Source organism: Anolis sagrei, chromosome 1 (genome assembly GCF_037176765.1).
Source record: "Anolis sagrei isolate rAnoSag1 chromosome 1, rAnoSag1.mat, whole genome shotgun sequence".
In the NCBI taxonomy this organism is placed as follows: Eukaryota; Metazoa; Chordata; class Lepidosauria; order Squamata; family Dactyloidae; genus Anolis; species Anolis sagrei.
The window spans coordinates 56,210,672-56,226,078 of record NC_090021.1 but is presented as its reverse complement, the minus strand read 5'-3'; the positions used below and the strand labels follow the sequence as shown (position 1 = coordinate 56,226,078).

General features: G+C 38.7%; 1 protein-coding gene across 1 annotated transcript in view; it reads left to right on the top strand.

The window, feature by feature from the left end:
• Positions 1-15,407, top strand: part of WDR64 (WD repeat domain 64) — an 87,619-nt gene that overhangs the window by 23,050 nt on the left and 49,162 nt on the right. The window contains exons 9-10 of the mRNA XM_067464456.1: positions 2,891-2,970; positions 6,507-6,646. Coding sequence (XP_067320557.1) covers positions 2,891-2,970; positions 6,507-6,646 — 220 coding nt within the window. The remainder of the gene's footprint in view (positions 1-2,890; positions 2,971-6,506; positions 6,647-15,407) is intronic.

Here is a 15,407-nt window from a genome sequence, read left to right as displayed (position 1 = left end):
CAGAATAAAGAAGGGGAGCCAGGAGGACATTGCCATCTTGTCCCCTGTGACATCAGCGCCCCTCCCCCAACACCAACGGCCACTCTGGCGCCAGAATAAAGAAGGGGAGCCAGGAGGACATTGCCATCTTGTCCCCTGTGACATCAGCGCCCCTCCCCCAACACCAACGGCCACTCTGGCGCCAGAATAAAGAAGGGGAGCCAGGAGGACATTGCCATCTTGTCCCCTGTGACATCACCACCCCTCCCCCAACACCAACGGCCACTCTGGCGCCAGAATAAAGAAGGGGAGCCAGGAGGACATTGCCATCTTGTCCCCTGTGACATCAGCACCCCTCCCCCAACACCAACAGCCACTCTGGCACCAGAATAAAGAAGGGGAGCCGGGAGGACGTTGCCATCTTGTCCCCTGTGACATCACCACCCCTCCCCCAACACCAACGGCCACTCTGGGGCCAGAATTGTTTTTATACTATGTCTTGAATTTTGTTGTTCTTATGTTGTACACCTCTGTGAGTCGCCCCTGGGCTGAGAACAGCGGTATATAAGCAAATAAATAAATAAATAAAAAATAAATAATATCTCATAGAATTCCAACCAATTCAACATAGTTTGTAGCCACAAAAACAAAGTTTCTGGAGTATAACAACTACTTTCAAAGTAAGTACCACAAAATTAAAGAGGAAATAACACTTTCAAATCAGGAACAGATAAGGTTTCAAATTTTGTAACATACTGTCATCGACATAGTGTTGTAGATAAAATACTAGATTTGGAATTGAAGGCCCAGGTTCCTACTTAAACTTAAAACTTACTCAATGATCTTGACAACTACACATAACTCACATAGTTGTTGTTAGAATAAAAATGGAGGATTCCTGTACAATTCTGTGAAATACTAGAAGAAAGGGTCCATTACATGGAGTATCATTCTCAATGAGAATATGAACAATTGAAAGTTTGCAAACCTATCTACAATAACTACTTGAACTTTAAATACCATAATATCTGATTTCTGAAATCCAGGCACTGACCAGAGATACCAGTAGAAATGTAAGAGTAGATAATGAATCCCACAGAACCAAGGTTCTCCATCCTTGTTGAAGATCAAGAGGGCTCAACATTCTTCCACTTCTTTTCAGAAGGGCAAAATAGATGAAATTTCTCAATTGTACAGATTACTCTTTTAGGAAAAGCAAGACCAGTCAGCTAATATCTTGAGAATGAAAACAGATGGGAAGACTACCTTCCAGAAGACAAGTAGGACTATGGGCCTTTCTGGCAACTAATATAGAATGTAGATTGTACAGATGTGACTGTTTATATCAGGCATATTAGCTCTTTCATGTAGGTAGGTTGGACACAGATGTACAACTGAGCACATTTTGCTTTCCCATTATTGCAACTGGAAGACAGCATAGTCAATAGAGCAGAGTTTTTCCAACTCTACAGACAGATTCAGTGCACAATGATAGGGTATCATTGTAGGATATCAGGAACCCTAAAGCAAAAGAATACTCTCCCATCTACTCTTCTTTTCATCTACGGGCATTTCTACATGGGGGAAGTTACTCTGTGACATTTGTGTCCCAGAATGTTTCTGATCTAACACATACCTCCTAAATATGGGGCCATGTGCTCAGATTGTTCACCCCATTTTCTTGCTGACCTGTTCTTACATTATCATCACCACCACTCTTTGCCAGACAAGAAATTCCCTGCAAGAGCTTGGCCATTTGTGTTCATTTCTGGATGTGGACAATAAATCAGGCTGAACAGAACCCAAACTAGTTGCTCACATAGTTGCAAACTCTGAGGACACTCTAGAACAGAATTTCTCAAACTGTGCTCCTCCAGATGTTTTGGACTTCATCTCCCACAACTCCTAACAGCTGGTAAACTGGCTGGGATTTCTGGGAGCTGAAGTCCAAAACACCTGGAGAAGTAGAGTTTAAGAAACACTGCTCCAGAGTCTCTGATCTTGCTTACTATGGAAAAAGGTTAGGTTAAGAGCTAACTATGGAAGAAGGTTGGATTATTGCCAGAAGTCATAATACATTTTGAAGACTGCCAACATTGATTTTGGGGTGAATAGTAATACAGATGTTTTATTTTACTTATTTAAACATAACCCATGTTTTGTTTCTTTGTGCTTATTCTTTGTGCACATTCTTTTTGTGCCAAAGAAGGCAAATGTTCAGATGTTGAACTATATTCCTCAAGATCATTGCTGTTCCAGATAGACCTGTCTTCCTTAATCTGGATAATATAAGAATACATGACTTTTATCATTATCACTAGCACTATATGGACATGATGAAGGATGACTAGGAGCATCATCACATGAGGCCTGGGTTCTGTCCTGGGATGTTTCCAGGATGGAGCCCAACAGAACCCACCACATGATGCAAAGCTCCTAGGATAGAGTCCTGAAAACATGGGAGAGTTCTCATTCGGTAAACTGAGGAAAGCGTGGGGGGAATCTGGGCAGCAACAATTTCTCCTGTGGGATGGGAAAGGGGGGAATATGAGGCATGGGGCAGTTGTTTCCCCTGCTGCCTACCAGATTTACCCTGCTGCCCCATGGATGCCCCCGCTTTCCCCCTGCTTAAGGACCTCAATGTGATGAGGTCTTTATACTCATCTGTAGATGAACAGCAAGAAGAAAGGAATGCAAGTTTGAATTTTTAATAACATAAAGCTCTACTATTTTGAGTAAAACACCATCTGTTCCTTTGAAAGAATTTGAAGTTCTAGTTCAAAGCTTTCCACTGCAGACCTATGGTCTTAAAAAGTTTGCTATGTATCTTGACATAAAGTGATGAATAAAAATGAATCATTAAAATTTCTTTTTATTCTCTATTTGATCAAATATACTATTGTGATTCCAGAGCTGTCAGGGAATTTTCTATACCAAGAGGAGTGAATGCCTTCACATATTGCACAAAAGCCAATATTGTTGTTACTGGAGGTAAGTGAAATGTATTCAGTTCAACATATTTAAATCTTTATAATCACTTTCAAAATGGCTTGGTTACAGAAAATTTATTCTTATTGTTTGTAATCATTCCTCTGTGCAAAACTATAAAAATTAATGTAATATATACATGAGACCAAATATAATATGTAGGGAAACCCACCTCATGACCCAAAATTACAAGTGGAGCACCAAAGCTTTGCTAAAATACAAAGTTTCATGAATCCCTGGTTTGTCCAATGTCTACTGCTGCTTACCTTGAACAGCAGGGAGTGCACAATACAATTCACTATGACTTCCACTACTCAAGTTCTATTGTAGTACTGGTGTGGATATTACGTGTTTAAGGTTTTAATTTGCTTTTAATTTTTGGATTTTTTTTAAAAAAAATTAAAGTATCTTGTGGATTCTAATTATGTGCTTTTTAATTTGTTGTAAGCCTGAATTGGGAAAAAGGCAGGGAATAAATAAATATAAGAACAAACAACTCTATCTAGTTCAGTTTTCAAGGAAAAATTAAAATACCTGTTGCAATGGTATTCCCCATAGTAACCTATAGATGCAAGAGCTGCACCCTAAGGAAGGCTGAGCAAAGGAAGATAGATGCTTTTGAACTGTGGTGTTGAAGGAAAATTCTGAAAGTGACTTGGATCTCAAGAAGATCAAACCAGTCCATACTCCAGGAAATAATGCCCGGCTGCTCACTGGAGGGAAGGATATTAGAGGCAAAGATGTACTTTGGCCACATCATGAGAAACAGGAAAGCTTGGAGAAGATAAAAAATGCTGGGGGAAATGAAAGGAAAAAGGAAGAGGGGCTGACTAAGGACAAGATGGATGGATGGTATCCTTGAAGTGACTGGCTTGACCTTGGAGGATCTGGGGGTGGCCGGAGCCAACAGGGAGCTCTGGCGTGGCCTGGTCCATGAGGTCATAAAGAGTCAGAAGCGACTGAACGAATAAACAACAAATTACTAAAAGATCAGAGATAAAAATTCCTCAGGAAAAAAATCAACCCATTAGTTTTTATTCAAAATCAAAGCACACAAATCTTCTGAACACATCCATCAAGAAACAAAAACCCAATACTCATTTTAAAAAGGAATTATTACTTTTATTAACTGCTGTCTTTGTTGAAATCATGCATTTCTCCCAAAAACGTGTCAGATTCTGTTGGCTATAGAAATGCATTCTACAATAGGTTATTGTCAATGAAAATATCTATTTAAAAGCCATGTCTTTTCCACTTCAACAAATATTTTGTTTACTGAAGAAAACAGGCTTAAAATATCCTTTAATTCTATTCTTGGGAGGGAGAGGGAAACAGAGATTGTGTCCTTTCTTACTCATCAGTCTGTTGACAGAATTCATCAAGTGAATGTTTCAGAGGTCCTGACACACTGTGAAGCCTTTCTGTTCTCAGACATCAGTAACCAGCCCAAGTTCTGACTACCTCCTTGAGTTCCCTGAACTAGTTCCACAACAAACACCATTTCTTGACACATGCCAGGAACTATGCAGTCATTTCTGAACCTATCTACCCACATGCCAAATCTTTTTTGTGTTTGATGTGTCATCATAAAAAAGCACTGGAGTTGACCAAGATGGAAAGTACATAAGAATCAACTTTAGTTTTAGAGTGCAGAGATAACATTTTAAGGGGAAATCTTTGTGCTGGCACCCTGAGTAAAATTGTATACCTGGAACTAATGGCACACATAGAGCAGATTGTTCTTTAAAAAACTGCTCCTTTGTAGCAAGGCAAGAGAAGCTGGGATTATCAGGAGGAGCTAATACTGTGCTCAAAGCATCTCTTTTTTCCTCTCCTCCTCTAAATACTTTTTTAAAAGCAAAAGCATAGGACTGGAAGAAGAAAAGATTAACAGCAGAAAGCTGGACCTCATGTGTTTACTTTTCAACCCTGTGTACTGTAACTGGCTTCACAAACAAATGACCACACAGTGCAACATACTCGCCTCATCTAGTCCTCCTTGAATGATTGACAGAAGCAAATTGCTGAAGCCAGTCTTTGAAATTCCATTAAAAAAACAGCTTAAGAAATTGCCATTCTGAAAAGGTCATCTACTCTTCCATCTTCCTTTGTAACTAAAAATCACAAAATATTACTCTGAGCAAGCTGTTATTTGTTGCTAGGTGTTTTGTCCATTTGTTCAACACAAGATCAATAGGTTCTGGTGGAAAAAGCTGACATTGATTTAGGAGTAAAAAACAGTTACTCAAGATATTGTGTTGCTGTAGTTATGACATGTAGGATGTAATACAGGAAAACAAGACTCACTCCTTATCAAGAAAGGCAGACCTATTGAAAAAAAATCATGTAAAGAGTTATAAGAGGACTTGTTATCATATGACCTCATCAGATGGACAATTCCCTCCTCCCTTACTTCACTATCAGCCACCATAAAATAACAGGGAGTCACAACTGCCATCAGGCAAAACAGTCATACTTCTGGTCATTGCTCCTGCCCCCCTCCCTGTTAATTTGGGTTGACCTGTGATCACAGAGAGACATCATGAAATTAGCAAAAAAGCATGAAGGACACATTGTTTTGTCTCAAAATGACATGGGATGGGGTCTCTGACAGTTTCTGTCTTGTTTTGGTGTTTGGTATGGTAAAGAGAAGCATTCCAATGGGTGGTCCTTAGAATAGTGAGCTGCCATCTCTGTTTATAGAAATGCATGGTTATTTCTTCCCATGGAAAGAAACGGTTTAAAACTGGAACTCTGTCTCTTGCATCATATGGGACAGAACAATTTTATCCCATAGAAAGAAATGGTTTTAAACTAAAGCACTGTCTCTTGTATCATATGGGGTTTGGGGCAGAACAATTTTACCGTTTGGATATTATTAAAATGTTAAGAATACTTTCTAAAAACAAAAATACACATGGGGAGCGGAGACTTCTTGGTTCTGTATGATGAGGAAGATATTGGATTCCTGCGGGAAGCACTCCAAAGTTTGATATGTCTGATGACAGGAAAAGTCATGAAACGGGGCAACTGAAAAATACTATCTGTTCACGATTCCTTTCTTTAATTTACCAAACCCCCACCGGCTCTGCCATCTGATAATGTTTTTTATAACCACACCAGTTATATGGCTATACTGGTCAAGCAGGTGTGTCTACAATGAAGATGTATATTATATAGCTATCTCCCAGTTCCACCATTGGGTTAGAAATTCCCAAATGCCACTGTGGATATCAATACAACAAATGAATATAAATCCAGCAGATTCATTTCTTGCAGACTGACAGATTTTCCTGACTCTAAGACAGAGAGATTAATATGAGAACTCATTGCTTCTACAAGAAAATATTAATCCTCATACAAATTTAAGTTTCCTTTCATCACATACAAATGAATGTAGATCTGTAAAAATAGTAGCACTGGATTACTAGGCAGTCCAAAAATTACTTTCTAAAATGTCATTTCTCCCAGAATCATCCAGTTGCTAACTCTCTACAAATGTGATGCAGAGTGATCCAGTAATTAATTTCTATCCATAGGAGATGATAAAATTCTACGCTTGTGGCACCCTAACATCAACACAAAGCCAGTGGGAAAGCTGATGGGGCATTTATTTAGTATTACAGAGATTGTCACCAATGAAAAAGATCAGCACATCATTAGCCTTTCTACTGCAAAGGTAAACTCGTTTTTTTTTTCTTTAGTTTAATTGTTTAAGGTGTCACCATACATGCTACCAAATTATATTTTCTGTTGGTAATTTTATAGCCAAAACTTAATTTTTATTCATTGATTACAAAGATGAAAGAAATAGAAAAGAACCAGTCAATGTTTCCCATTCACTAAAAGCATGTGTAAGATCACACTCTACCAAACTATTTGTTTTTGTGAGATTCAAGTTGCACTTAGGCTATAGAATTAATACAGTTTTATACCTGTAGTAATACAATATAAACCAATTTTAAAGGGTGTTTTGCTTTTAAAAAAAGTAAACTATGTGTACCATTTTTAGGATGAGTTAATAAAGCCCAAAGGCTCTTATAAAAAGTCAAGTTTTGACTTGGCATCGATATGCCATGAGTGTTGGTGCCAGTTCAGCCTCCAGGGGAAAGCATTCCACAACTGGGGTGCCATAGATGAGAAGGCACTGTCTCATGTCCCAGCATGAAATATTAAACTCAGTGGTGGGGCATCCCTCTTAATCTTCAGGCAGGCATATACAGGGAGAAATGTACCTTCAGGTACCAAAGTACCAAGCCATTTACTGTTCTATTAATTTCATTTTGTTTATCAATTATGAGCTTCTCAAACACATTATTTTGTCTGCATTAGCATTTAAATTCAATAGAATTGATATTTCCTGTTCACTCCCTTGAGTCCCTATGTCTGGAGAAAGGCAGGATAAAAATAAAGTAAGTAAATAAAATAGACCTATGAAATTAATTGAACTCATGTAAGTATTAACGTAACAAAGATTCTATTGTTTCAGTGGATCTATTCCAGTTGGGTCTTTAACCATAGAATCATAGAATCATGGAGTTGGAAGAGACCTCATGGGCTCTCCAGTCCTACCCCCTGCCAAGAAGCAGGACAATCGCATCCAAAGCATCCCCAACAGATGGCCATCCAGCCTCTGTTTAAAAGCATCCATAGAAGGAGCCTTCACCACACTTCAGGGTAGAGTTCCACTCCTGAACAGCTCTCACAGTCAGAAAGTTCTTCCTAAAGTTCAGGTAGAATCTCCTTTTCTGTAGTTTGAAGCCATTGCTCCGCGTCCTAGTCTCCAGGGCAGAAAAAAACAAGCTTGCTCCCTCTTCCCTATGATTTTCCCTCCCATATATTTACACATGGCTATCATGTCTCCTCTCAATCTTCTCTTCTGCAGGCTAAACATGCCCAGCTCTTTAAGTCGCTCCTCATAGGGCTTGTTCTCCAGACCCTTGATCATTACAGTCACCCTCCTCTGGACACATTCCAGCTTGTCAATATCTCTCTTAAATTATGGTGCCCAGAACTGGACACAGTATTCCAGGTGTGTTCTGACCAAGGCTGAATAGAAGGGTAGCATTACTTCCCTGGATCTAGATACTATACTCCTATTGATGCAGGCCAAAATCCCATTGGCTTTTTTAGCTGCAGCATCACATTGTTGACTCATGTTTAACTTGATGTCCACAAGGACTCCAAGATCTTTTTCACATGTACTGGTTCATTGAGATGTTGTGTCAGTGGGATTTCTTTATATTCTTTGTATATTCAGTATAATAGCCATGGTATAGCAAAGGGAAATTCAGAATTATGTTTCTTTACCAATCTTCCCCCCTGCTGGCACCTTCCAGAATTGTTGGACTTTAGCTATGAGCATCACTGGGCAACTGGACTGCTGGATAGGAATAATAAGGATAGTTTTCTAATGTGATTGAAGAAAGTAGTGTCTGGAAAAGTGTTAGCATTGGCATTTCTATATTCCTATTTGATTCTCATTACCTGTATTAGTACTTTAGAAGCACATTGTTCAGCAGTCTGTTATTTATTTTTATGAAGAACAAGGTAAAAATCCTCTATTAAATTGTTACAGAGGCTTAAGAGATTAGTCAGTTTTTGATGATGCAGGCCCAGTCCTGAAGTGGGAATAGTGTTCCAAGATGTGCTTCCTTAGTAACATTTCAGTCACCCTTCACTATGACTCTTGTCTCCCATGGTGGAAAAACAGCATCATTCCTCATCAGATTATTGCTGTGAAATATTTGGCAGTGATAAAGCTGATTGAAATGCAATGAATTACTACACATTTGATACTGAACAAACTAAAAAAATGTGGAGCTGACTATGATTCAAAGGTCTGTCTTGCAATGGGGGCAAAGACATATCTGATGGAATTTTTGTTTTTGTATGCCTTGAACAACATAGCCTCTTTCTCTTAGGGAGAAGTTTGCTGTGTGGTATGGAAGAACTGTGGTTCTAGAAAAATCAACCAAACCCTTCTTGGTTGTGCAGAAATATATGTTTAGTTCTTTGGTTACTAGCCAGAATTTCAAAATACATGTTAGAGAAATATACTTTGCTCTTTTAACGTGAGATTTCCTACTGATTTCTATGCCCAATTGATTGTTCTCTGCCATCATTTTTGGGGACTACACTTGAGTAAACTGACTGTGGACTACTCACCCAAATCCAAATCCAAATAAATGAAAATAAATGAAACAGTGTTTGGCTTGATCTGTTGATTTCAGCAGGCTAGCAAGAGAGACTGTTCTTTCCCTTTTCAGAATGCGGAATGGGGAAAGATAGGGGTTATACCACATGCAGATTTTAGTGGGTTGAGTCTAGAGACAGTAGTTGCAACTAGTGGTATGTGAAACTGCTGATATCCAATTCGTAATTTGTATACAAGATTCTGATGCTCCCGCTTCAATTCATGAAGATTTGGAGGGGTCCTGTTCCAATTTGTAATCCAAATCTCTGAAGCTTCGTAATTGCTTCATTAAGATTTGTTTCATTAGCAGCAATGGGAAAAAATTGAGGATTGTTTCTCCATTTTTGTGACTATCAGGATCAAACGTGGCACACTTGTAGGCCACATTTACAACTTTAAGTCTACCAAATTTCAGAGTGTTTTGATCATCCACTGATTTTAAGGAAATTTATAACGATTTTACAATTAAAAAAACTACAAGGGGCATTCCTTGAATTTCTGCACAATGAGACAACAAACCTACAAAGATTCAGAAAGATTAGCTCATCTAGTGATATTTAGGAATTTTTAAAAGTCTTTTCAATTGAAAAATATTTTTAAAAAACTACAAGTAGGTATCCCCATAAATTTTGGCACAATGAGACAACATGAACAGGGCAGCAAGCCTGCCAAGTTTCAGCACAATTAGTCTACCCACTGATTTTTGAAGACTTTTTCAATGTAAGCACATGTGATTAACCCACACGGGCTTTTACGCAGGCAGCCCTGTTCTGTTGGCATGAGCAGTATTCTGGGAAATGTAGTTTAGAGTGGAGTTATTGGAATACTCTGTTACAGAGATCCTCATTTTCCCAAAATACATTTCCCAAAATTCTGCTCATGTCAAAAGAACGTGCTGCAGTTTGGGGTTGGATAGTTTCAAAAGAGGAAGGTTATAGATTGGATGTGGAGTGACAGAAACAAATGGAACTATCAAAAAGCTACTATAAGTTTAAGTTGTAAGAAACACACAGAAATAGAACAGATCTCCAAACACACGTCTTTATCTCTCTCCTGCCAATACCACAAAAACACAGAGAGGCTGAGGGGCGGAAAGCCATGTGATTGCCTTTCTTCTTCTGATTGGCTAAAAAGGAAAAAAAAACAGCATTCATCTGCCTTTGTTTATCACAGCCCCTGCCACCACCTGCCCCAGAAAATTACGAATGACAGAGTATGTTTAACATTGAAAAAAAGCTCCAAAACAACAAATCTTTACAAATCTCTCCGAAAGTTTCAAAGGCTACTGTTTCAATTCATAAATGCTTTGAAGGGTTTCTTTCCAATTAGTAATTCGTAGATTTGCATTAAAGAATCATATGAATCTCCGAATTACGAAACAAAGGTCTGAAGCTTTGCACACCCCTAGTGGCAACTTAATCTCCATTAGATCTAGACCCTTCTCTAGCAGAAAATGGACTTTCGACTTTTCCCCATTTGAAATCCCTGTAATATTGAACTACCGTATTTGCCCTCCCATCTCCTCTCAGCTATGCCTTTTGCAGACTAAATATACCAAATTCCTTCAATATTTCCTCCTAAATATCATAGATAATGTTCCCCAAGCAAGACAGAAATCAGATCAATAAAGGAAAGAGTCACCTGGCAGGATTTATTCTTGATAGATCCATGCTGGCTTTTTTTTTCCAATCAGAGTGTTGTCCTCAAAAGGAAATGCTATTTAATATTCCTAATATAGATGATAAATATAATAGAAAAAGACTAGAACTAGGATTTATTTTCAGAACTCTGTTTCATTTCATTTCCTCTGGTATGACTGGATTCCAACCAAGTGACCTTTTCCCATGCTGTCCAGTTCTATTCATTAAAGCAGCACAGTACGTTAGACAGATGCTTCCCCTAATACATTGCACTCAGCAGACTACTAGTTCCCACAGAGAGTTTCTTTGTGGAGAGAAAGCAGCTGAGTGCTGGATGTTTAAAAAGAAATCTGTGCAGCCTACCTGTGAAAACAAATTTATTCTGCCTTAGATTTTCTAAAACGGTTCTCCAGTGGAAGAGTGACATATATTTTAGAATGAAAGTACAATGAGGGCCCTTCTACACTGTCATGTAATCCAGAATATCAAGGCAGATGATCCACATTATCTACTTTGAACTGGATTATCTGAGTCTACACTGCCATATAAGCCACCTCAAAGCAGATAATCTGGATTTTATACAGCTGTGTAGAAGGAGCCCTAGTCTTACTAATTGGGTTGTGGCTTGAAAGAACATGTATATTCAGTTGAGCACTTCATTAATGCAACCCATGGCCTTATTCTGCATTGCCCAGCTTCCCCACTATCTCATCCCATGGGGGAAGCATCCACTGTCCGGCTTCCTCCTGTTGATCAAATGCAACATGGGAAGCCTCCCGTGTTGCCGTAGTGGTGGCATATGGCGGTTCCTCAGCAGTTTTGCAATGGACACCCACTGGAAGTAGCTCTACATCATGGGATGGGAGCCAGTGGGCTCTGTTGCAAAACTACTGATGAACCAGTGTTGCTGCAGAAAACAGCCCCATCTGATGAGGTTGTAAATTATAACCCTTATTTGGTGAATCAAGGAAAGTTCAATTTTCTTCATCAAACAAAATGCTGTAACAATATTGGTGGTAAGATGACAGGGAAGAAACATTGATTTGAAGTGACTGCTTATATAGTTTCTTAAGATGGAATGGAGGTGGAGAGGTGTGAGGATGTTAAAATGAAGTCCTGCCAGATGATATGGATTTAGATTTCACCTGGAGTACCTTCTAGAAATACTTGGACCAATAAAACAAAAAGTTCAATCTTCCATTTTAGAAAATATGAAATCCAGCAGTTAATATAGAGTGTCTTCATCTTAGAAGAGATACAAAGGTTCTTTTATCAGTAGTAAACAGCAAGTAGACCATCTTTATATTGGTAAGATTGAAGATAAATGTTCAATGGTGGATCATTTTCTTTTTTAAATTACAGTTATTTGAATAAAGACACTGGGGATTTCATCTATTTGTGTTACAATGCCTTTATAAAAATATAACTGAGAGGATGGAGGATTTTTTTTTTTTTGCACTTCCCTATTATTGCATTTGGGTCTTGATCCAGAGAGAAAAGCAAGGTAATCCTCCTCCTCTTCTGGCAAAAGCAAAGTGTTCCAGTCCTTCTTAGGAAGTACTCTTCCTTATTAGTAGCTTTTGCCATCTTGACCATAATCTGGTATTGCTTAGGTACCCTGGTTCTGGGCATTAGCTGCAAAATGTTAGAGAGTATATCCATAAGAAAGACCTTTAGATTCTAATGTTTTTAAAACATAATTATCTCCAGGTCTGTTAAAATTAAGTTTAAGAAGCAACATTTTTCTACCTTCTGTCTCCAGGATGATGTATGTAACCTAGCAGTCTCTCGGAAAGCATGCTGAATTCTACATATAGCTACATAGGGGCATCATGAGCCAGTCTCTTCTTTACCAGAACTTGAACAGTGCTCTTGATATTACTTGGCTTTGAAACTAAAATAGCACTTTTGATATTAATAGGCTTCCCAGTTTGAAAGTAGACATTTCCAAATGTTCCAAGGAAAGATTTCTCAGCTGTTGTTTGTCCCTAAAGCTCGTGTAAGGATGTGTGCAGGCCAAGTTGTCACCAAGTTGTTCAGAAGCCGTGCTCACAGCAAACGGTGTCCAAATTATTCATATTTGAAACCATTGCTTGCATAATCAATGTAGCCCTTGGCCAAAGAGAGAGGAAAGAAACCACAGTGGAAAACAGACCTGTTTATTTATATTGTTTGCTACCTACACAATGCACATGCTGCTCTGGGTGACATAGGAGCTATATGTGCAGCATACATCAAAAAACTATCACAAAGTCTTTACTTCACATCCATTTTCAATAATGGTAGGAAGGACAAACATGCCTTGAATGGAATATTATATAAGATCATTTTTTTGTTATGCTAGCTTTTCCAGTAACTTTATGAATAGACTTGGATTTAAAAAGCTATTCCTAAAGGATATTTTTGTATAGTTTTACTGACAGGATACCTATAAAATGTTATTGAATTCTGTTTCAGAAAGGCTAACGTGAAATCTTTAGACTCATTATCTGAGAGGCAATCGTGGATTTATTTTATTTTTTTAGAAAAAGCAAAACCACCATGAGTCATGAAACAAATGTGTTATTTTATAATTACACAGCATTGAACCATATGAAAGTAGTATCAAATTGCGTTATTTTTATTGTATAGATGCACTCTTAGTGTCTGATTTACACCTGACCAGGCATTTCTAGGTATACGGTGTCTCATTAAAATCAGTAAGTCTCATTTCCAAAGAAACTTTCATGGGGTTTCACTACTTGTATATGGAGGAACTTCATGACATTTTCAAAACTGATGAAAATAAATATTTTTAGACTGATGTTATTTACAAGCATTACTACAATAATTTAAAGCAAAGTAGAAAAATACATAATATTCTATGCCATTTATCTTCAAATTTTAGTTTTAAAAACAAGTATCTAAGCACTGCAGTTGTTGTTGCTGTTGTGTGCCTTCAAGAATTTCGATTTTATGGCAACCATAAGATCAATCTATCATGGAGTTTTCTTGGCAAGAATTCTTCAGAGAGAATTTGCCTTTGATTTCCTCTGAAGCTGAGTGATATAATGACATGCTCAAGATCATCCAGTGGGCTACCATGGCTAAGTAGAGATTTGAACCCTGGTTTTGTCCAATATCCAAACCTCTAGCCATACTGGTTCACAGCAGTCTATATTATCACATCTGCAGGACACTATGAGCCTCACCACATTGATGAAGTCTCGTGGGGTGATTTGTCAGCCTCCATAGCGTATCAGTGGGGCAGAGGAACAATCCCAACACTCTGCGCCCTGCCTCACCCACAGTGCCGCTTTCCCATCACACGTGGAAAAGCATCACCACACAGCTTCCCCTGCACTAGCCCTGTTGTTCTTCATGGAACATGGGAAACCTCCCGTGTTCCAAGGGAAGCATCCTACCATGCTGTCAGGACACTTCCTCCACGGGCCCTGCTGGAAGCTGTTGTATATCATGTGATGGTGTCCAACGAGCTCTGAGGAGGAAGTGTCCTGGCCGCATGCTAGAATGCTGATTTTACCTTGTGTGATGAGGTGGTATGGAAAAGGAGTGATTTAGCAGAATTTGTATACATTTAAGACCACTGATCCCAGTAAAAGAGTTAATGTGGGGATTAGATGATGATGGTCCTAGGACTGCTTTTAGGATCTTCAGCTCTCCAGTCTCAGCTTCCCCTTTTCTATCCAAACTCAAGGGTCGGTGGAATGGGTCTCCTAAAGGCTTTCAGAAGTGGTTATTTAGAAAAAAAATAAGTTGCAGAGGCCTCCTTGCACATTAAAACGGCCAGGTTTTCGAAACTTTAGGTGACCTTCTAGTCTGGGCTTTTGCTAGTCTGTAGTGTTTCAGGAGTCATAAGGAGTGCAAATAGGCTCCAGACTCTCTGCAATTGTCCATCCCCAGATTAATGGCTACATAAAGGCGAAGTAATATATTACCTTTCAGACAAAAGAAGTCTTTCATTGTCTGATGATGGGTTAGTAGGTTGTTGCCTGTGTTGATTTCCAATTAATACATTTCATGTGATTCTTATTTAAAACTACTTTCAAGCATGCGATGCAGAATAAAAATGACTAGTTTTCCTATCCTAAACTTCTCCCTCCAATCCTACTTTTTTGCACAGTCAAAATTTAATGCTAGTTTTCCTTTTATGAAATTAGCAGATCCCCCCCCCCTTTTTTTTTCCTGCTTTACCTATTGGTTCTGGAGGAAGATTTTTTAAAAGCAATTGCATTTAAAAGTCACTGTCTTTAATCAAAGTTTAATCTGCCCTCTCCTGACAAATTGTAGGAGTTTCTAGGTCAATTGCATCCCGAGGGCGATTTGTTGAATAGTACATAAAAGAATGTTTGAGGGCACAGCTGATGTAATGCCAGTGTTTAGATCCGGTGAGCCTGTGGTGTTTTGAAAGTCCTTTTGGCTGCGAGGAATTGTGGGATGGTATCTGTGTCTCTGCAGCGTAGAAGGAAAGTCAGGGAGCACAATAGATGTGCTTTCCTGGTCCTTCGACAATACATTGAACATCTCTACGGGGAGAAACTGTTCCAAGACACACGGAAATTGGAGAAACTAAGGACCAGGAAAGCACATCTATTGTGCTCCCT